This window comes from Schistocerca nitens, chromosome 1 (genome assembly GCF_023898315.1).
Source record: "Schistocerca nitens isolate TAMUIC-IGC-003100 chromosome 1, iqSchNite1.1, whole genome shotgun sequence".
NCBI lineage: Eukaryota > Metazoa > Arthropoda > Insecta > Orthoptera > Acrididae > Schistocerca > Schistocerca nitens.
The window spans coordinates 835347686-835372251 of NC_064614.1; the positions used below are offsets into that span (position 1 = coordinate 835347686).

Here is a 24566-nt window from a genome sequence, read left to right on the forward strand (position 1 = left end):
CTGGTAAAACAAGCAAGGTAGATAACAAGAGTAAATATCATCCAACAATTCTGCACAAAGTCGAAAATAAAATTATATTAAGCAAATTTCATAATGGATGTTACAGAAAAAATATTAAATGATGAATAAAGACAAATTATGCTCACAATTACTTCAGAACACTTCATGTTAACCATATTAGGTCTGTATCACAAACCACCTGGCAAGCAAGCAAGTGCACATGCACGCGTGCACGCCTCCCCCCCCCCCCCCCCCCCCCCCCACACACACACGAAACACCTGCCTTTTATGGCTGGCTATCAGGAATACCTCCAAACATCACCATGTAAACAGATTTGCACATAATCATGCAGGTTATCTTATTGACTCACCTTATTTCAATTTCAGTCTTTTCCTCCAACAGGCATCTTGTCTCTTCCTCAATATCTTGTAAATCTTCATGTAACTTTTCTGTTGCTTTCTCTTCTCCATGACAATTTGTCTCTTTCCTGTTCAGATGCTCATGGATTCTCAGTTTTTCTTCTTCTAAATCAGCAAGATTTTTCTGGAAAACATAAAATACCATATGCATAAAAAATATTTCAAAGAAACAGTCAACCACCTACATAATGACCATTCAGTACAGTGGTACTAACAGCAAATAAGCTACCTGACAATTGAAGTGAAAAACTCAGAAATCATAGTCAGATGTCAATGTAGCTTTGTACATAATAGAGGGAAACATTCCACGTGGGAAAAATATATCTAAAAACAAAGATGATGTGACTTACCAAACGAAAGCGCTGGCAGGTCGATAGACACACAAACAAACAAAAACATACACACAAAATTCTAGCTTTTGCAACCAACGGTTGCTTCATCAGAAAAGAAGGAAGGCGAGGGAAAGACGAAAGGATGTGGGTTTTAAGGGAGAGGGTAAGGAGTCATTCCAATCCGGGGAGCGGAAAGACTTACCTTAGGGGGAAAAAAGGACGGGTATACACTTGGACACACGCACATATCCATCCACACATATACAGACACAAGCAGACATATTCAAAGACCAAGACTTTGTACATATGTACATACCATAGGCAGATGTATATACATGAGATACAGTTCTCGTGACAAGTAGAATGGTCATCAAAGTGCACTATTTTCAATGTTGTTACCAGGGCTCATAGGATACATAAGGGACACAAACAGCATCAGATGTGAATGATCAAGTCAAAAACACAGAGATGCTGCATAATCATGTGAGATAGTGTTATCAGCACCCGACAAGAGTTTGAAATGGGCCTTGCTGTTGGTCTCCATTTGGCCAGGTGAGGAATTGTTCACCTTTCAGATTTGTGGAGCATTGAGTTGTAAGAGTGGCCCGATGTTGGACTGCACAGGAATATGAGGGCAGGCATATTCGTCATCAAGGTTCTAGTCAACCGTATCTGACCGTCACAAAGGAGGATTACTGTATTTTGGCACCAGCACATCATAATGCCCTCATAATCACTTCACATCTGTGCCTGCCTCCTGAGAACAAGTAATGGACATCTTGTAACAGTCTGTGTCATCCTGCACAACTGGTCAGAGACTAGCAGCACCTGGACTACGAAATTACCATCCCACTGTATGCTGCCATTAACACAGTAACACAAAAAGCAGCATTTAGAATGCTGCTGCAACTGTGAAACACGGAATGCTGAGAAATGGCACTACATCGTGTTCAGCAATGAATTGCGGTTCTGTATTTCCCCTGATGACCGTTGTCAGCGAGTATGGCAGCAACCTGGGCGAAAGTTCTGTCTTCCAATGTCTTGCAGAAGCACAGTGTTGCTACTCCTGGCACTGTGGTGTGGGGAGACATTGGGTATGACTTCAGGCTATGGCTGGCAGTGATTCAAGGAACTCTGAGGGTACAATGGTGCGTCACATGTATCCTGCATCCTCATGTATTACCTCTAAAAGCAACAGTACCATGATTTCATTCTTCAACAAGACAATGCTCATCTGACATGGCACATGTCTCTATGAACTGTGTGATGTTGAGGTACTCACATGGCCAGTAAGATTCCCAGATGTGGCCCCTATAGAACTTGTGGGACCAACTCAGAAATCAGCTCCGCCCTATTGCTAGTATCCAGGATATCAAGACCAGTTACAACAGTTATGGGTTAGCTACAGTGCATGTAACCAGGCCAGAAGAGGTGCAATGTCACACTGATAAGTCAGCTTACATGCCATGTTCTTTGTAAGTTTGACTTGATTTGTAGCCGTTGAAACACCAACACAAGTTCTCTCAAAAATTGCGAAGTTTCATTTCGTTTCCTCCACCCCTTCCAGGTGGTTGACTTTTTTGTCAACTAGCATATTTACAAGCCCACCTACATCTGCAGACAACAGTGAAATGCATGGCAGAAGGTACATCCCACTGTACCTGTTATTAGGATTTCTTCCCATTCCATTCACCTACGTAATGCAGGAAGAATGATTGTCTGAATGCCTCTGTGCGTGCAGTAAATATTCTAATCTTATCCTCACGATCCCTATGTGAGAGATACGTAGGGGGTTGTAGTATATTCCTACAGTAATCATTTGAAGTTGGTTCTTGAAACATTGCTAATAGATTTACTCGGTATAGCTTACACCCATCTTAAAGAGTCTTTCAGTTCAGATTCTTCAGAATCTCTGTAATGCTCTCCTACAGAACAAACAAACCCGTGACCATTTGTGCTGCCCTTCTCTGTGTTATGTTCAATGTTGCCTGTTAGTCCTATGCACTATGGATCCCATGCACTCGAGCAATATTCTACAACCAGTCGCACGAGTGATTTGTAAGCAACCTCCTTTATTGACTGATTGCACTTCCCTAGCATTCTTCTAATAACACGAAGTCTACCACATGCTTACTCAGGACTGAGCCTATGTGATCATTTCATTTCATATCCCTACAAAATGTTACACTCAAGTATTTGGATGAGTTGGCCGATTCCAACAGTGACTCATAGATATTAAGGTCACGGAATACAACATTTTTTCACTTTGTGAAGTGCACAGTTTAACATTTCTGAACATTTAAAGCAAGTTGCCAATATTTGCACTGCTTATCAAAATCTGACTAAAATTTATGTAGTTTCTTTCAGACAGTAGTTCATTATAGATAACTGCATCAATTCCAAAAAGTCTGGGGTTTCTGCAAGGTCATTAATATATATAAAATGAACAGCAAGGGTCCCAACACACTTCCCTGGGGCACACCCAAAGTTATTTCTACATCTTACAATGACTCTCCATCCATGATAACAGGCTTTGGTAGAGAGGACACAAAGTCCTCAATCCAGTCACAAATTTCAATTGATACCCCCATATAATCATACTTCTGACAATGAGCATAGGTGTGGCATTAAGTCAAATGATCTTCAGAAATCAGTAAATACAGCATCTACCTGATTGCCTTGATCCAAAGCTTCCAATATACTATGTGAGAAAAATGCAAGTTGGGTTTCACATGACCGATGTTTTCGGACTCCATTCTACTTGGCATTGAGAAGGTCATTCTGTTCAAGGTACCTCATTATGTTTGAACTCAGAATATGTTTTAAGATTCTACAACAAATTGATGTCAGGCTACTGAACAGTAGTTTTGTGGATCAGTTCTACAATCCTTTTGTAGAGGGGTGTGACCTGCACTTTTTCCCAAGAACTGGGCACAATTTTTTGTTTGAGGCATCTACAACAGGTTATAGTTAGAAGAGGGGCTAACTCAGCTGCAAATTTATTATAGAATGTGATAGGGATTCCATCACACCCAGGATATTTGTTCAATTTTAATGACTTCAGATGTTTCTCAACACCACTAATGCTAACACTTACTTCATTCATCTTTTCAGTGGTGCGGGTATTAAATTGGGGCAGTACTCCTGGGCTTTCTTTTGTAAAGGAACATTTCCTTTGTAAACAAAGGATTTTAGCTTTTCATTTCTAATAAAAATTTCAGTTACTGCATCATTCAATGGACTGGTCACTAACTTTGGATCCACTAACAGCCTTCACACACAACCAGAATTTCTTTGGGCTTTGTGAAATATCATTTGACAACATTCTACTAGGGTAGGCATTGAAGGCATCATGCATTACTCTTTTGACAGACAAACAATTTCCATCTCTCTCTATAGCCCTATGCTTTGCTTTACACCTATTATGCAGTAATCTCAGTTTCTTTAGAAATTCCTTTACGGTGACTGTATATCATGAAGGTTCTCTCCCATTATGAACTATTATACTGGGTACATATCTATCCATTGCATGGTCAACTGTTCTTTTAAATTTGAGCTGTAGTTCCTCTACATGCTCCTGCCCTTTACTGAAAGTTTCAAGTTTCTCATTGAAATATGAAACTACTGATTTTTTATCTAGTTTACTGAACATAAATATCTTTATGCTTGTTTTAGTTCTCCTTATTGTTGACAACTGTGTCACGGTCACTAATACCAATTTCAATGCAAACATCCTCAAAGAGGTTAGGTCTATTTGTTGCTATTAGATCCCATATATTTCCATAATGGGTGGGGTTCCTAACTATCTGCTCTGGGTAGTTTTCAGAAAAGGCATTTAGTAATGTTTCACAGGATGGCTTATCATGCTCACCATAAACAAAACTGTAATTTTTCAAATTAATTGTGGGATGATTAAAGTCTCCAATGATGATTACAGTATGATTGGGGAACTTACGTACAAGCAAACTGAGGTAGTCTCTAAAGTTTTTGGTTACAGTGGGAGACGAGTCTGGTGGGTGACAGAAGGATCCAATTGTCATTTTATGCTCATCGCTGATGCTGAGTCTTGTCCGAACAATCTCACGTGCAGCCTCAATTTCTATCTAGGTGGGTTTGAGTTTCTTGCCCACGGTGACAAATACATGGCCTCCATTTCCCTATCATTTCAATAAACACATAAATTTTCCCCAGTCATCTCAGTGCTATCAATTGCAGGTTTCAACCAGCTTTCTGTATGTTGTATTATGTAAGCTTCACTGCTTTTCAGGAGCGCTTCAAACTCTGACACTTTGCTGCAAATGCTTCAGTATTTAACCATTAGAATTTTAATCCTCTCACTTGTGGGAGGCATTTCTTTCAATCTTACATTGATACTTATGGGTTTCCTGCAGCTATCGTTATCTGGATTGTATGGGGAGCTGCCTAATCTAAATAACCATTGTGTACACCCTACACAGAGTCAGCTACTGGAGTAGCGGCTTCTGATGTGTAGTGCACACCTGATGCATTTAGGAGGAGCCTGTTCTCAAACCCATGGGCCAAGTCCAGAAAGTCACAGCCTGGCTTGTCACAGAACTGTTGAAGTCTCTGGTTCAGTTCTTCCACTTGACTCAGATCCAGAGGGCCACAATCAGTTCTGGGGAAAATGCTGAAAATTGTGAGATCTGTTGAAACTCCATGCACAAGGCTTGTCTTCTCATTCTTCTCTGCCATTCGGTGGAATGACCTAAGGATGACCTTGGAGCCTAGCATAAAGGCACCATTTGTTCCAAAATGCGCCATAATCTGCAGTTGGCTGCAGTCTGTTCCTCAATGGCTGCTGGAACGGCCTCTTCAACATGTTGAATGAGGCCCCCTGGCACACACACACTGAGTGCACCTGGTGTCCTTTCATGTCCCTTCATGCCATTTCCCTAAGGAATACCATTGTTCACCGTACATTTGAACTGCCAACAATAAACAAACACTTAGTCTTTTGCATCTGCCTTCTCTTGACACTGGACAAAACAGATTTCCCCAGAACAGGTGAAGTGACACCTACTGGCTCAGTTTAAGTTGCAGTGAAGGACAGCACCTCAAACGTGTTGGTTAGGAGGATCGACAAACACCCTGAGTCCATTGATGTCTCCAGTTATGGTGATTATCCAGATGGCAAATGTTGCTGAACTAACCCTTTTCAGGGTTTGGTGGATTTTATGTTCCCCATTTATGCTTGTTATCTATATTTATGCCCACAAATTTCAAACAACCTACCCTCTGTATCTGCTGGTTCTCATTTGCAACATTTATCTCCTGTGGGCTTTTGTGTGTAGAATTGAAATGAGTGTAACTGATTCTGCTGAGATTTATTGATAGAAAATTTACTGTGAACCAATTTAGAATGTCCTCAAGTCATTGGTTGGCACTTAATTCTAGGTCAGGGGATGTCATTGTCTACCACAATATTTGTGTCATCTGCAAACATTGTAAAGTTGCTTGCTTTGTTTGAGGACAAAGACCGGTCATTGATATAAATGAGAAATAACAGGAGACCAAAGACAGAATCTTGGGGAACTCCATAATTTATAGTTCCCCAGTCAGAATCTACCCCTCCTACCTGCGCAGTGTTATCATCTAACACTATTTTCTGTTGTCTGCCCTGTAGATAGGATTTGACCCAGTTGCCCATTTGTCCTTGGAGCCCAAAGTAGCATGCTTTCTCTATATGTATTCTATGACTGATCGCAAAATATGCCCACAGGCAATGTCTTCTTGTCAAGACATTCCAAAATGTTATTGGTAAATGAAAATATAGCTTCAGTTGTGGAGATGCCTTCCGTGAATCCAGACTGGCTGTTAACAATTATTCCATAGTTTTCTAGGTGAATGACTATCCTACCATGTATTAATTTTTTGAGGACTTTTAGAAAATGTAGTCAAACGAGAGTTAGGATGAACATCTGAGGCATCACCTTTTTTGTAGAGGGGCTTTACAATAGCCTACTTCATCCTGTCAGGGAAGATACCTCGTTTCAGAGAGGCATTTGAATATATGATCTAGGACTTCACTTAACTGATTGCAGCAGGCTTCTAGTAGTTTGCTGGAGATGTTGTCATCACCAACTGAATTTTTGCTTTTTAAAGTAATAATGGTTAATCTTGCTCCCTGTACAGTTATGGAGGCAATACCTACTCTATGAGATCAAAAGTATCCAGACACCTCCCAAAACAGACACTTTTCATATTAGGTGCATTGTGCTGCCACCTATCACCAGGTGCTCTATATCAGTGACATCAGTAGTCATTAGACATTGTGAGGGAGCAGAATGGGGCACTCCAAGGAACTCACAGACTTCGAATCTGGTCAGGTGATTGGGTGTCACTTGTGTCATATGTCTGTGTGCAAGATTTCCACACTCCTAAACATCCCTGGTTCTACTGTTTCCAATGTGATAGAAAAGTGGAAATGTGAAAGGACACGTATAGCACAAAAATGTACAGGCCAACCTCATCTGTTGACTGACAGAGCCGCCTACAGTTGAAAAGGGTCGTAATGTGTAACAGACAGACATCTGTCCAGACCAACACACAGGAATTCCAAACTGCATCAGTTTCCACTGCTAGTACTATGACAATAATGTGGGAGGTAAGAAAACTTGGATTTCATGGTCGAGCGGCTGCTCATAAGCCACACATCACGCCGGTAAATGCCAAATGATGCCTCACTTGGTGTAAGAAGCGTAAACATTGGATGATTGAACAGTGGAAAAATGTGGGGAGTGACGAATTAAGCTACACAATGTGGCGATCTGATGGCAGGGTGTGGGTATGGCAAATGCCTGGTGAACGACATCTGCAGCGTGTGTCGTGCCAATAGTAAAATTCGGAGATGGTGGTGTTTTGGTGTGGTCATCTTTTTCATGGAGGAGGCTTGCACCCCTTGTTGTTTTGTGTGGCACTATCGCAGCACAGGCCTATACTGATGTTTTAAGCACCTTCTTGCTTCATACTGTTGAAGAGCAATTTGGAGATGGTGAATGCATCTTTCAACACAATCAAGCAACTGTTCATAATGCACAGCCTGTGGCGGAGTGGTTACACAACAATAACATCCCTGTAATGGACTGACCTGCACAGTATCCTGACCTGAATCCTATAGGGATGTTTTGGAAAGACGACTTCATGCCAGGCCTCACTGACCAACATCAATACCTCTCCTCAGGGCAGCACTCCATGAAGAATGGGCTGCCTTCCCCAAGAAATCTTCCAGCACCTGATTGAACATATTCCTGCGAGAGTGGAAGCTGTCATCAAGGCTAAGGGTGGGCCAAACCATACTGAGTTCCAGCATTACTGATGGAGTGCACCGCGAACTTTTAAGTCATTTTCAGACAGGTGTCCGGATACTTTTGATCACATAGTATACCTGCTCTGTGGAATTTGGGAAATGACCTGTCAGTATTTTTAAGGCCTCTTCTAAGGAGCCATTGTGTCCTGTTTTCTCAGCAACGTTTAAAAAGTGCTCATTAAAATTTTTTGCCATAGTCTCTTGATTTTGTACTTGTCTACCTTCACTACCAAGAACAATGTTTTGGAACCTACTGGGGCAAGTCTCACTCCCTATCACTTCCCATACTATTTCAATTTTGTTACAGGACTCTCTGGAGTTCTTCCAACACACTGATTCGCAGCAGCTGCCAATTGTTTGACAGTAGTCAGGGCGATTTCCAGCTGCTTATGAATGTCAACCAACTCATCCTGTTTTCGAGAAAAGCATTCACAGTCGGGCTTCATTTTGGCTGGTGTAATGTATTGCAGGGCAGTGAACAAATAACTTTAAATTAAGCCTGCTGATCGTCTTTTAATCTGTTGAGCTAAAAAGTTGCTAATTCCCTATAAGTATTGAAGCAAATATACAGAATGAGAATTCTATTAAGGCAACACAGAAGCCTATGGTAAAAATTACTAGTTTCCTAAAATGTTTGAGGTTAATTATACTTGTTAACAAACCCAAAAACAGATTTACTTTATGATACATGCAAATTATATATGTATTACATATGGCTACTCCTCTTTATGGGAAAACTTGCTGCAACACAATATGTTTGTTAGAATATCTGCTACAGTAACTAAATCACAAACACCAACTTATTGCTAATTACTCTTAGATTATGCAAAGAGCAATGGTAGCTTACAAAAAATTCTTAAAAATACACATTTATTTCAGTTTATATACAATGAAATTCCGGGGTGATGCATTCATTGGCCGTAGTTGTGAACTGCAAACACTAATTTGCTATGAAGTAAGTTACGTATCTAGGACACTAGTACTATTAACTTACAAAAATATGGTTTTGTAAGCATCCAAAATTTCTCAAAAATAACATATTTCTCACATGATTTCACAATGAAATTAGAGAATGATTGTTTTGAGCGACGATAGGCCTACTGTTCTCAAAGGTTTTAAAAAAGCACAATTACAATTAAGCCTAAAAGTGATGATAATAGTAAGTGTTTATCATGGCACTTGCATATGTTCAAAATTTCGTAATATATCACAATACAAATGGGTATTGATATGAACTGTATCTCCAATGAAGTGTCCATTTCATTTTTATGCTTTGTAGACAATGCTATTTAAATACAGAGAGCAAAATAATGATATAACACACACACACACACACACACACACACACACACACACACACACACACAAATGGAATGTTATTTTGTGAAATGTAGTGAAGCTCTTACATACATTAATAAAACCAGGTACGGGGAAAAAGCATATCCTGGTTGATCAATGAGTATCAGACAACTCAAGAGGTTTTGTGTTCTATCCCCTTCTTGGTTCTGGGGCTTTTTCTGAAACTTACATGTATTTAATTCTGACTGTGAATTGCATTTGAGGGAAATCCCAATATGCACATTTTTTTCATATTCCTCATTTAACTTCCAAGTTCCCACAAATGTTTGGGTAGGCCAATTTTCATGTCAGTAGAAGGTTAGAGCTGACCCATTTCATAAGGTCCTAACTCAGTAAAGCACTGGGTCGATCAAACCAACATTCAGATTGATGAATGTTTTACTTTATGGATAAAAGGGCAATTTGCAGATAAAACAAAGAGAATATGTAGAATAAACAAGGTTGCAAATCGTTATCATTATATAGCTGGCTTCAACTACTTATGGCTGTGGATGCGTGACAGTGAGATAGTGGAGATTGAGGCCAAGAAGGCCGCGGAACAGAAAAGCATATAGTAAGGAGAATTCCCATCTATGTTATCCAGAAGAGGGTGTGTGGGGGAAATACAGAATGGCATAGACTGTGACACAGGCACTGAAGCTGATCATGTTGTGCTTAGTAACATGCTCTATCACTAAGTTTGTGATCATGTCACATAAAAGTTAGTGCAGAAGTTACATTAAAGTTGGTATATGATGTGGCTTGCATCAGGTAGCCCTGCCCCTGAGGGAGCAGAATATACTATGGCAGGACTAGAACGGACTGTAATGGTTGGGAGCATGGGACAGGTTTTACACCTGAGTCTTTTACAAGAATAACACTCGTGGATTGGGAATAATTATGGCTTTAGGATGAACCAGAATATTTCATGGATCAGATGGGCGGTGGATTATTACTCTGGAAGGAATGGAGAGGATTTTAGAAATGTCAATCCTCATTTCAGGGCACAATGAAACATAGTCAAAGCAGAGGTGGAGGATGTGGTTTAATTATTCCACTATGGGTTGGTAATGGGTCATGGGAGTTGAGATGGGAGGGAGAGAGGTGATACTGGGCAATTGGGGTGGAAAGGGGGGGGGGGAGGAGGTGTGCTCCTTGCGATTGGTTCTTGAGAGTGGTGAGAGAACCAGGCGCATGTGCAGCTACAGCATGAAAAGGATGCAAGTGATAAAAATGGAGGTATTGTTGTTGGTAGGTTTCTAAGGAGTGGTTGAGAGGGTAAAGCACAGAACTGCTCTGCAGTTGAAGCAGACGGACTCATCCTACAGGATGCTTAGTAACAATTTCTTTCTTTATGTATTTGTTGACCACATAATGTCTCAACTGTATGGTGAATGGTCGCTTTTTCTCCTTCAAAGATAGATTTTCTACAACTCTTAAATTTTATGTGTACAAACAAGTGAAGCACTCACTAACTTAAAAGATAGTTTAGACAACACTGTTGGGACACTTTCTGCCCAATGGTAAAGACAGTACTCCAGCTTTGGAAAAGAGAGGACTCTATATAATTACTTGTAATTGTGGCAAATTATATATAGGTCAGCCTTGCAGGTCTACAAGCACTCACTTGAAAGAACACCACAAAAGTTGTAAACTTAGAAAAGAAGACTCTGCTTTTGAATACCATTTGTTTATAGAAGGCCACTGTTACTAGGTGCAATAAGTAATATTATCGATAAAGGAAGGAAGGAAGGAAGATAAGCTACCTTGAAACAATGGAAATTAATAAAAATGTCCATCTGCCCAAGCTGAGTACCGCATGACCAGACATAGTTCCCTTACCTGTCACTTATAACTGCAGATACTACTATAATCCCATCCAGGTCATGTTGTAAATTACTCCCCTTCCTCAAATGTCCCATTTTTCCTTTATTTCAATTACTATAATTTCTCTTGCTATGATAAAAAATTACTTTATATAATCACCTGCTTAATCTCACTAGTATATCTTATGTGTTTGTAATTTAGAACCTTTTAAAGACAAGATTATTTTCTTCAGCCACACCCTTGGAAATCGACACCAAAGTTTATTGTTCCATTTATTTTCTTCTATAAACAATTGTTGTAATTTGTGTATAGTTCATTAGTTAATGTGTCACATATTTTACCTTAGTAGTTGTTGTTGTTGTCTTCAGTCCTGAGACTGGTTTGATGCAGCTCTCCATGCTACTCTATCCTGTGCAAGCTGCTTCATCTCCCAGTACTTACTGCAACCTACATCCTTCCGAGTCTGCTTCATGTATTCATCTCTTGATCTCTCTCTACGATTTTTACCCTCCACGCTGCCCTCCAATGCTAAATTTGTGATCCCTTGATGCCTCAAAACATGTCCTACCAACCGATCCCTTCTTCTAGTCAAGTTGTGCCACAAACTTCTCTTCTCCCCAATCCTATTCAATACCTCCTCATTAGTTACGTGATCTACCCACCTTATCTTCAGCATTCTTCTGTAGCACCACACTTCGAAAGCTTCTATTCTCTTCTGGTCCAAACTGGTTATCGTCCATGTTTCACTTCCATACATGGCTACACTCCATACAAATACTTTCAGAAACAACTTCCTGACTCTTAAATCTACACTCGATGTTAACAAATTTCTCTTCTTCAGAAACACTTTCCTTGCCACTACCAGTCTACATTTTATATCCTCTCTACTTCGACCATCATCAGTTATTTTGCTCCCCAAATAGCAAAACTCCTTTACTACTTTAAGTGTCTCATTTCCTAATCTAATTCCCTCAGCATCACCCAATTTAATTTGACTACAATCCATTATCCTCGTTTTGCTTTTGTTGATGTTCATCTTACATCCTCCTTTCAAGACACTGTCCATTCAGTTCAACTGCTCTTCCAAGTCCTTTGCTGTCTCTGACAGAATTACAATGTCATCAGCAAACCTCAGCGTTTTTATTTCTTCTCCCTGGATTTTAATACCTACTCTGAATGTTTCTTTTGTTTCCTTCACTGCTTGCTCAATATACAGATTGAATAACACCGGGGAGACGCTACAACCCTGTCTCACTCCTTTCCCAACCACTGGCTTCCCTTTCATGCCCCTCGACTCTTATAACTGCCATCTGCTTTCTGTACAAATTGTAAATAGCCTTTCACTACCTGTATTTTACCCCTGCCACCTTTAGAATTTGAAAGAGAGTATTCCAGTCAACATTGTCAACAGCTTTCTCTAAGTCTACAAATGCTAGAAATGTAGGTTTACCTTTCCTTAATCTATTTTCTAAGATAAGTCGTAGGGTCAGTATTGCCTCACGTGTTCCAACATTTCTGCGGAATCCAAACTGATCTTCACCGAGGTCAGCTTCTACCAGTTTTTCCATTCATCTGTAAAGAATTTGCGTTAGTATTTTGCAGCTGTGACTTATTAAACTGATAGTTCGGTAATTTTCACAGCTGTCAACACCTGCTTTCTTTGGGATTGGAATTATTATGTTCTTCTTGAAGTCTGAGGGTATTTCGCCTGTCTCATACATCTTGCTCACCAGATGGTAGAGTTTTGTCAGAGCTGGCTCTCCGAAGGCTATCAGTAGTTCTAATGGAAAGTTGTCTACTCCCAGGGCCTTCTTTTGACTCAGGTCTTTCAGTGCTCTGTCAAACTCTTCACGCAGTATCGTATCTCCCATTTCATCTTCATCTACATCCTCTTCCATTTCCATAATATTGTCCTCAAGTATAAACCCTCTATATACTCCTTCCACCTTTCTGCTTTCCCTTCTTTGCTTAGAACTGGGTTTCCATCTGAGCTCTTGATATTCATACAAGTGGCTCTCTTTTCTCCAAAGGTCTCTTTAATTTTCCTGTAGGCAGTATCTATCTTACCCCTAGTGAGATAAGCCTCTACATCCTTACATTTGTCCTCTAGCCATCCCTGCTTAGCCATTTTGCACTTCCTGTTGATCTCATTTTTGAGACGTTTGTATTCCTTTTTGCGTGCTTCATTTACTGTGTTTTTATATTTTCTCCTTTCATCAGTTAAATTCAATATTTCTTCTGTTACCCAAGGATTTCTACTAGCCCTCGTCTTCTTACCTACTTGAATCTCTGATGCCTTCACTACTTCATCCCTCAGAGCTACCCATTCTTCTTCTACTGTATTTCTTTCCCCCATTCCTGTCAATTGTTCTCTTATGCTCTCCCCGAAACTCTGTACAACCTCTGGTTTAGTCAGTTTATCCAGGTCCCATCTCCTTAAATTCCCACCTTTTTGCAGTTTCTTCAGTTTCAATCTGCAGTTCATAACCAATAGATTGTGGTCAGAATCCACATCTGCCCCTGGAAATGCCTTACAATTTAAAACCTGGTTCCTAAATCTCTGTCTTACCATTATATAATCTATTTGATACCTTCTAGTATCTCCAGGATTCTTCCATGTATACAACATTCTTTCATGATTCTTGAACCAAGTGTTGGCGCTGATTAAGTTATGCTCTGTGCAAAATTCTACCAGATGGCTTCCTCTTTTATTTCTCTCTCCCAATCCATATTCACCCACTATGTTTCCTTCTCTCCCTTTTCCTACTCTCGAATTCCAGTCACCCATGACTATTAAATTTTCGTATCCCTTCACTACCTGAATAATTTCTTTTATCTCATCATACATTTCATCAATTTCTTCATCATCTGCAGAGCTAATTCGCATATAAACTTGTACTACTGTAGTAGGCATGGGCTTTGTGTCTATCTTGGCCACAATAATGCGTTCACTATGCTGTTTGTAGTAGCTTACCCGCACTCCTATTTTTTATTCATTATTAAACCTACTCCTACATTACCCCTATTTGATTTTGTATTTATAACCCTGTATTCACCTGACCAAAAGTCTTGTTCCCCCTGCCACCGAACTTCACTAATTCCCCCTATATCTAACTTCAACCTATCCATTTCTCTTTTTAAATTTTCTAACCTACCTGCCCGATTAAGGGATCTGACATTCCACGCTCCGATCCATAGAACGCCAGTTTTCTTTCTCCTGATAACGACGTTCTCTTGAGTAGTCCCTCCCGGAGATCTGAATGGGGGACTATTTTACCTCCGGAATATTTTACCCAAGAGGACGCCATCATAATTTAACCATACAGTAAAGCTGCATGGAAAAATTACGGCTGTAGTTTCCCCTTGCTTTCAGCCGTTCGCAGTACCAGCACAGCAAGGCCGTTTTGGTTAATGTTGCAAGGCCAGATCAGTCAATCATCCAGACTGTTGCCCCTGCAACTACTGAAAAGGCTGCTGCCCCTCTTCAGGAACCACACATTTGTCTGTCCTCTCTACAGATACCCCTCCGTTGTGGTTGCACCTAGGGTATGGCCATCTGTATCGCTGAGGCACGCAAGCCTCCCCACCAACGGCAAGGTCCATGGTTCATGGGGGTAGGTTACCTTAGTTAAATAACCACAAATCACAATTACACCAAAATAATTCCTCATGTTTTATAAGATCAAAGATTTTACACTAGTGCATCTACAGAGTATCTACAGTTCCAGAGATGAAGAATGTTTATGTTAAATTTTGGAATAAAACAAGAGGAGTACACTCATCATCGCTGTAATTAGAAATCATACACAAAAACCTTCCTCATGAAGCAGTCTAACTATTAGTGTAACATGAATCAAAATCCCTACAGTAGTTCCTGGGATTAGCCTTCACATATCTGTACAAAAATGCAGCAGGGGACTTCAAGTAATACCAGTAAACCCCTTCCCCAATTCTTTCAGAATCGAACTTCCATGAATCAAACATCATATCTCCTGAACGACGTGTCACACAATGATATAATTTTGCACGTACATTTAGTGGTATATGTGGATACTGTCTGCAAAATGTGTTGTGAGTAGAGATAGTAATAAAGAAGTAATAAATTTTAAATTTGAGCATCATGCCTGATACTGTAGTTTTACTGCATGAACAGTGAAACTTTAATGTGCTGTAACTTTTTCCTTCCTTCCATCATTTGTTTGTTTGTGTGTGTGTGTGTGTGTGTGTGTGTGTGTGTGTGTGTGTGTGTGTGTGTGTGTGTGTGTGTACCACTGCTTGAATATTGAGCTCATAAAGTAAGTAGAGTGACTGATGACCTTAGCAGTTACCTAAGTCCCATAAGATTTCACATACACAAAGTAAGTAGTTAATTCTATAACAACTGTCAAGTAAGTTAATATTACACCACAAGGAAGTTAATTAGACTCCATTTCATATTATCTATTGTAGGTTTCACTCGTTTCAAAATATTTTTTGAACAAAAAAAAGTAAACTAAGGGCCAGTTTCCACATACTTTAGATGTAAGTTTATATACAAATTTAAGACATTTTGGTATTAAGTGAAGAATTTAAGTTGTTTACATTACACATATGTTTAGTAGTACTGTATCTACTCAGGGAATTAAAGACTTTAAGTTCTATCTTTTATTTCTTTTCAAAGCGTGTGAAGTACATATTTCGCATATGCAATCTTAGGCCTAATTTTTTGGTACACAAGTTCTGAGTTTTAATGTTAGTTTAAATCCATTATGTTACTACATTATTAGTATATATGTATATTACTGTTCCACATAACTTTAGTGAGTCTTGCATCCTGTAGTTACTAGAGTATTACTGTTATTGCCTAGATAAGTTTTGTAAAGACATTGTAAACAACCATGAGCAAGAAGTGTTTAATTTTCTGTAAGTAAGTTAGTTCTGGGGTTCTGTGCAGCTGTTTTGACCGATGGTTACATTGGGGGGGGGGGGGATGTATTGGCATGGGAATTGGGGAAGTAAATGGGTCTCTCCCATGGTATTGCAGAGTATGTTTAAGGTATAGAAAAACAGCCGAACAAGAAGGGAATATTAGAGCCCTTAAGGCTGAACTGGATAGTGCTAGGGAGGAACTGACGAGGTTAAGAGGTAAGAAGGGTGAAGACAAGTGGGAAGTGGTAGCATGGAACAGGGTTCACAGATAGAGAACAGTATATGGTGGTTCCATCTTTGCACAAACAATAGATTTGCCTTGCTACCTGAGTTACTTAAGGAAAAGGTTCAGGTACATGTAAGTGTAGTCAGTACTTAACAGACTTTCACAGGAAACCAATTGTTTCAAAAAAAGTAGAAAGTAGGAGGAAAGTTCTGTTGTTAGGTGCTAACCATGGAAGAGGTGTGGTCCACACCTTGCAGGAAAAATTAGGTGACAGATTGCAGGTCACAAGTTTTTTTCAAGCCCGGTGCATGTCTTACAGGATCATCGTGCAATGGTTTTACAAAGCAGGATCATGTTGTGATAGTGGGTGGAGCAGGAAACAGTATTGATAGGGATCAGGGTTACAATATTTAGTGTGACCTCATAAAAATAGAATTTGCAATGAACCATACAAATGTTGGCTTAGTTCCTGCTTTCATGTGGTATGATCGGCCCCAATTGAAGAGCTCTGTTAGGAGTGTCAATACAGAGCTAGATCAGCTGTTTTGAGCAGCTACTTTGTCAGGCATACGTGTGTTCCTGTTGATGGTATTGTCAGGTGGGACTTCACAAGACATGGCCTGTATCTCAATGTGAAAGGGAAGGATAAATTGGCTGGTATGATAGTAAAATCTTTAAAGGGGGCACTCCAACTCATGGTGTGTACCTCTTTTTAGACTATGATCAGTGTCCAATGACTCAAAATTAAATGAAATTTAGCTTAATGAGAAGCTCAGACAGACAGGTACTATATATATTAAAATATCACAAGATTCTCATAAAAGTACAGTGAAAAATAATGTAAGTTGCATCAGAATATCAGGGGATTAAAAAAAAGTATTTGAGCTTCTTGTTTGTTTAGAAGATTTTGAAGCTGAAGGTAGAATAGATGTAGTATGCCTTTCTGGACATTATATAGCCACAGATATGGAAGAGGTAAATGTAGGTGGATATAAGCCTTCAGCACATGTTAGTAGAGACACTACACAGAGAGGAAAAGTTGCTATATACATTAAAATTTATCATAGTGTGAAAAATTTCTAAACTAAAAAAAAATTGTGTAGAGTAACATATGAGCATGTGAGCTTAAACTAAATAATGCTATAACTGTATCTGTGTATAGGTCCCCATTGGGAAATTTTCAGCTATTTTTGAAAATTTTGTATTCTTTCTTGTGCTATCTGTATGACAGAGGGAAGCAAATTATTGTTGGGGTAGGGGGGGGGGGGGGGGCATCAGAGGTTTCACTGTATATTTTCTGAAAGACTTCGATAATAGAAAGCTTAACCTTGAAGTGTTACTTGGTTCTTTCAATTTTAGTTAGTTATTGATTTTCCTACTCGCATGATACAGGAAAGCAGCACACTGATAGATAATGTTTTTTATAGACCAAGATAAATTTAATCAAATAGAAATTTTTCCTGTTCAGAATGGTCTGTTTGACCATGAGGTACAGTTAGTTACAGTATATGACATAGCTCCATACAGTAATGCAAAACTGTCCTCCAAAGTAGTGCACTCAATTAACAATTTACCAATTGGAAATTTTAGGGAAAGTATGTGACAGTTACACTGGGATGAGGTGTACAGAGAACCAGATGGTAATTTAAAATGTAAACTCTTGCTTGATACCTTTGTGAGTTCATTTGAAAACAGTTTCCCTACGAAAACAGTGAAGTGTAATTGTAAGACTCCATCTAAAAAGCCAAAGGGATAAAAACATCTTGTACACAGAAAAGGGAAGTGTATCTTACACTTAGAAGGAGTAATTATCCAGAAACAGCAGATTATTATAAAAACTACTGCACTGTATTAAGAAAAGTTATTAAAAAGTCCACAAGTATGTGCATTATGTCTGAGATTAGCACCTCTGATAATAAAATTAAAACAATTTGGTTTGGAATATTATTAAAAGGGAAACAGAGCAACCGAGAGCACAGGAAGACTGTATTTCTATCAGACTCAATGCAAAGTTTACAAACAAAAAGTCAAAAGTAGAAAACACTTTTATTAATCATTTTTAAGCACTGTAGAGAAAATAGGATCTATCTAGTCAATAGAAAATACAAGATAGTATACGAAAGAGGCAATACCTATGCAGTTTGATACAACTGAAATTCAATGCAACATTACTACTAACATTAGGAAAATAATAAATTCGCTCAAAAAGTAAAAGCTCACATGGAATTGATGGCATTTCCAACAGAGTACGAAAAGCTTGTTCCCAACAAATAAGTAGGACTCTCAGCCACATACGTAGCAGCTCAATGAAACAGGGCATTTTTTCAGATACACTGAAATACACTATTTTTAAACCACTGCATAAAAAACGGGATAGGTCTGATGCTAACAACTACCACCCAATATCACTTCTGACAGTTTTATCAAAATTCGTGAAAAAGTAATATAATCAAGAGTAGCATCACATATTTGTAAAAATGTACTAACAAAATGTCAATTTGGTTTACAGAAAGGCTTTTCAACAGATAATGGCAATACTTTGCTTTCACTGATCAAATACTAAATGCTCTGAATAGCCAAACATCACTTTCGACTGTTTGACTCATGAAAGTCTTCTAGATAAGCTTAAGTATTGTGGTATGAGTCGGACCGTGCACAAATGGTTAAATTCATATCTAACTGGAAGAATGCATAAGGTTGAAATTAATAGTACAGATAGCCTGCAAAAATCAGCAGAATCCTCTAACTGGAGAAGTATCAAGAATAGTGTCCCACAGGGTTCAGACCTGAGTCCCTTCTTGTTCTTAATTCACTACTGGCCATTAAAATTGCTACACCAAGAAGAAATGCAGATGATAAACGGGTATTCATTGGATAAATATATTATACTAGAACTGACATGTGATTACATTTTCACGCAATTTGGGTGCATAGATCCTGAGAAATCAGTACCCAGAACAACCAACTCTGGCTTTAATAACGGCCTTGATACATCTGGGCATTGAGTCAAACAGAGCTTGGATGGCATGTACAGGTACAGCTGCCCATGCAGCTTCAACATGATACCACAGTTCGTTAAGAGTAGTGACAAGCGAATTGTGACGAGCCAGTTGCTCGGCCACCATTGACCAGACATTTTCAATTGGTGAGAGATCTGCAGAATGTGCTGGCCAGGGCAGCAGTCAAACATTTTCTGTATCCACAAAGGCCCGTACAGGCCCTGCAACATGCGCTCATGCATTATCCTGCTGAAATGTAGGGTTTCGCAGGGATCGAATGAAGGGTACAGCCGCGACTCGTAACACATCTGAAATGTAACATCCACTGTTCCAAGTGCCATCAATGCGAACAAGGGGTGACGGAGACGTGTAACCAATGGCACCCCATACCATCACATCGGGTGATACGCCAGTATGGCGATGACGAATACACGCTTCAATTGTGCGTTCACTGCGATGTTGCCAAACACGGATGCGACCATCATGATGCTGTAAACAGAACCTGGATTCATCTGAAAAAATGACATTTTGCCATTCATGCACCCAGGTTCATCATTGAGTACACCATCGCAGGTGCTCCTGTCTGTCATCCAGCGTCAAGGGTAACCGCAGCCACGGTTTCAGAGCTGATAGGCCATGCTGCTGCAAACGTCTTCAAACTGTTCATGCACATGGTTGTTGTCTTGCAAACGTCCCCACCTGTTGACTCAGGGATCGAGACATGGCTGCATGATCCGTTACAGCCATGCGGATAAGATGCCTGTCATCTCGACTGCTAGTGATACGAGGTCGTTGTGATCCAGCACGGTGTTCCTTATTGACCTCCCGAACCCACCAATTCCATATTCTGCTAACAGTCATTGGATCTCGACCAACGCGAGCAGCAATGTCGCGATACAATAAAGCGCAATCGCAATAGGTTACAACCCGACCTTTATCAAAGTCAGAAATGTGATGGTACGTATTTCTCCTCCTTACACGAGGCATCACAACAACGTTTCACTAGGCAACACCGGTCAACTGTTGTTTTTGTATGAGAAATCGGTTGAAAACTTTCCTCATGTCAGCACGTTGTGTGAATGCTCTGAAAAGCTTATCATTTGCATATCACAGCATCTTCTTCCTGTCGGTTAAATTTCTCATCTGTAGCACGTCATCTTCGTGGTGTAGCAATTTTAATGGTCAATAGTGTATATATTAATGATTTGCCACTTTATATTCATGTAGATGCAAAGCTAGTTCTCTTTGCTGATGATACAAGTATAGTAATCACACCCAACAAACAAGAATCATCTGAGGAAATTGTAAATAACGTTTTTCACAAAATTATTAAGTAGTTCTCTGCAAATAGACTCTCACTAAATTTTGAGAAAACACAGTACATACAATTCTGTACAGTTAATGGCATAACACCATTGTAAATATAGACTTTTATTCAAAGTCTGTTGCTAAGGCAGAATATTAAAATTTTCTTGAAGTGTGCATTGATGAAAAATTGAATTGGAAGAAACACATTAATGATCTGCTGAAACGGTTAGGTTCAGCTACTTATGCTATTAGGGTTATTGCAAATTTTGGTGATAAACGAATCAGTAAATTAGCCTACTAAGCCTATTTTCATTCACTGCTTTCATGTGGCATCATATGGGCTAATTCATCACATTCATTGCACAAAAGCATGTAATCAGAGTAATACCAGTAGCCCACCAATCACCACCTTGCATACATTTTTTAAAGGAACTTGGGATATTCACAGTACCTTCACAATACAAATATTCACTTATGAAATTTGTTATAGATACCCTATCCCAATTAAAAAATAATAGCAAAGTGCAGAGCTGCAACACTAGAAGAAAGGATTATCTTCACTATTCTGGGTCTGGGTTAAATCTGTGACACAGAAAGGGGTGAATTATGCTGCCACAAAAACTTTCGTCATTTGTCAAATAGCATTAAAAGTCTGACAGATATCAAACCAAGATTTAAAAACAAATTAAAAGAATTTCTGAATGACAACTCCTTTTACTCAAAAGATGAATTTTTAGATGTGAAGTAGTAACTGCAAAAATTATATTGTGTAAAGAAAACTTACATTAAACTGGTATGTTCCACATCATTGTGAAATGTCATATTCATGATCTATGAGACAAGTATTAATGTAATAATATGTGTGTGTGTGTGTGTGGTGTGTGTGTGTGTGTGTGTGTGTGTGTGTGTGTGTGTGTGTGTGTGTGTGTGTTTGGGGAGGGGGTGGTTGCTAACAAAACAGATACTGAATGAATGTAGTCTAGTCAATTTGTAAGCCATGATCTGCCTAATAACATGTACACAGTTTCTAATTGTAATACTTGACTACGTGCATTAAACCTATAACGTAAGATTATAGCTCTTAATCAGTAGATTAATAGCATTTTAAAGTTTTAAATTTGGTCAATAATTGTATGAAATAATTGAATATCAAGGTTTTGTTGTCCCTGATAGTCTTTAGATAGACAATGTGAACTGGTTTGCGCCCTGGGTTAGCTGCTTAGTAATGCACGTATATCCATGCCATATATACAAACTAAGTTTTCAACTTACTATAATGCCACAAAATTTTTCATTTCTTACAAGAAATTACACATAGAAATAATGTCAGAGAAAACTCTTAAGCTTTACAGAAAGGAAATTTTTACCGCAGTGTTACTGAAAACGTGACAGAATCACTGAAAGAGAAAGAAAGTTCGTAAGGTAATGTAACCACATTACTGCACCATTACTCTCAACATGAGTAAAGTTGCAGGGCTGGGAATGTTTGAGACTTTGTTAGCTAAAGTTCTAGGTGACCATGGCCTAGAAAGCCTAGAAAGAAGAGAACAATATCATCATCTTTCTCCAGTCATCATTAAAAAACATGGGCAACAAATACCTCATAAGATATAAATTTCTCTCATATTTTCATTGGATTGTGTAACAGTCCAATGGAAGAAATACTTCCCAAAACTATAGTCTCAAAGATGATGATCCTGACTGTAGAGCTTAATTCTGTCAGATGTGTGGTAAATGGAGTGATATGGACACAGATCTGCATCTACTGGAATCCTGAGAATCTGCACATTACTTTGAAATAACAAATGAACATACTGCTGGTTGCAATAAGATGTATATATCAGCAGTGGGTCAACTGTACCTTCACAACAGTTGCTGCTAGGGTTTATTTGGAGATATTCCAAGAATATACTAGGTCATACATTCAAACAATATTTTGTGATAAAGATATTTACTTCCAGAATGATGAAACACCTCTGTATTACCTTTCTTGATGTAATTTTCCTAGAAATAAGGATTGGCTGCATAGACTCTATTTTATGCTCTGCATATTCATTAGACTTCACGCCTACCTAGCACAACCAAGACCTGCAAATTTTCAAATCCTTTGTTAGGAGAAGTCCAAGTGTGGCTATACACAAGAGGAACCATAGAGAAATACAGAATATCAAAGTACTAATAGGAACTAACCTAGGCTCTGATCATTACCTCTCACCAGTAAAGACGAATCAACAACCAATGAAGAGATCACTGAACATTACAAAGAGCACTATGGTATCGAAGTTTTACATCCTATGACTAAATGATGAGGACTGCACCTTTATTACCACATTATGGAAAGACACACAAAAACGGGATATGTCAACCCATAAAAAAACTCTTCTGGATGCTACACAAGAACTCATCCTTTCATCATCCAACAAAGTCAGGTAGCCCTAGTTGGTAAGAGAATGTGAACAGTCTACACAGAAAAACTGCAGAGCCATGAACTAGTTGAACCAGCATAAGGATAACTGTGAATACTATCTGCAGTACCAAGAGAAACTACACCAGGTCCCTGATACAACAGGCAGAGGAGGAAGAACAACAACTCAAAGAGGTCTCTATAGGAGACTCCAGAAGCAGGCTGCACCATTCACAGTCCTCACACTACAGTTTTGCAGTCCTAATGGGAAGTTTCAGTCAAACAATGAAGACTGTACCAATACCCTTGCCGGATACTTCCAAAAGCTCCTCAATGCTGAGGAGGCTACAGAGGGACTTACCTTCCAAGAACCCCCTTCTAGCAATTCAGACTTCACACCACCGACAAGGAAAGAAACAGAACAGTTTATCAGGAGCCTCAAGAACAACAAGACCTCAGGTGAAGGCTGTACAGGAAAGGAAATGTGGAAAAATGCATATGAACAATCTATACAGAGCATCCATCAGATGATACAGAACATTCGGGTAACAGAGATCTTACCAAAAGGATGGACCTCATCTATGATCTGTCTTCTTCACAAGAATGGCAGTAACACCAATCTCAGCAATTACAGATGCATATCTCTGGTATCTGTCACCTTGATAAGACAAGCAGACACTGATCTCCATCTTACAAGAACTGGGCATAGATGAGAAGACTATCAGACTAGTCCAGACCACTCTGAGGAACACCACTGTCAAAGTTAAAATTTAGGGGTGAGATCTCTGAGATTTTCACCATCCAAATGGGAGTTAGACAAAGTGATGGCCTCTCATATATGCTCTTCAACTGGGCGCAGGAGAAGATTATCAAGGAATGGACTTGTTCATTATCATCAGGAACTGGAATGAAGATTGGATACAAGGAAAATATCCTCAATGTACCCTCCCTAGCCTTTGCAGATGACCTTGTCTTGTTAGCCACCAAGATAGAGGAGGCTACTCACCAACTACAGAACCAATAGAGCATAGCAGCTAAGACCAACTTGAAGGTCAATGTACAAAAATCTGAGTTCATTACTAACATGAATGGAACCAAAACTGCAATTCCACTAAAAAGCACCACCATTTGTAAAGGCCCTTTAGTCAAGTATTTAGGAGAGTGGATTTCAGCAAATGAGAGTGAGAACTTGGCAACAGATATCAAACATGCCACAATGGAGAAGGTACTCACACAAGGGCATTTACATCTCCAAGTACCTTTGCAAGAACCTTAAACTCAAATATTACAACTCAGCAGAAGCCCCTCCATATTACATACCTCTGAATGCCTCTTGATTAACAGGAAGCATCCACTCAGGAAAATAAAGAGCTCAAGGAACACTAAATCCCAAGGAGCATACTAGGGACAATAAGGGAAGAGGATGCCATCTGCAGGATCTGGCATAGCAGTGACTGTGTCATCCCCAAGAAGACAT

General features: G+C 39.3%; 1 protein-coding gene across 1 annotated transcript in view; it reads right to left on the reverse strand.

The window, feature by feature from the left end:
- LOC126263064 (pleckstrin homology domain-containing family D member 1-like) overlaps positions 1–24566 on the reverse strand; it is a 213765-nt gene that overhangs the window by 101946 nt on the left and 87253 nt on the right. Inside the window, exon 7 of the mRNA XM_049960047.1 lies at positions 372–544. Coding sequence (XP_049816004.1) covers positions 372–544 — 173 coding nt within the window. The remainder of the gene's footprint in view (positions 1–371; positions 545–24566) is intronic.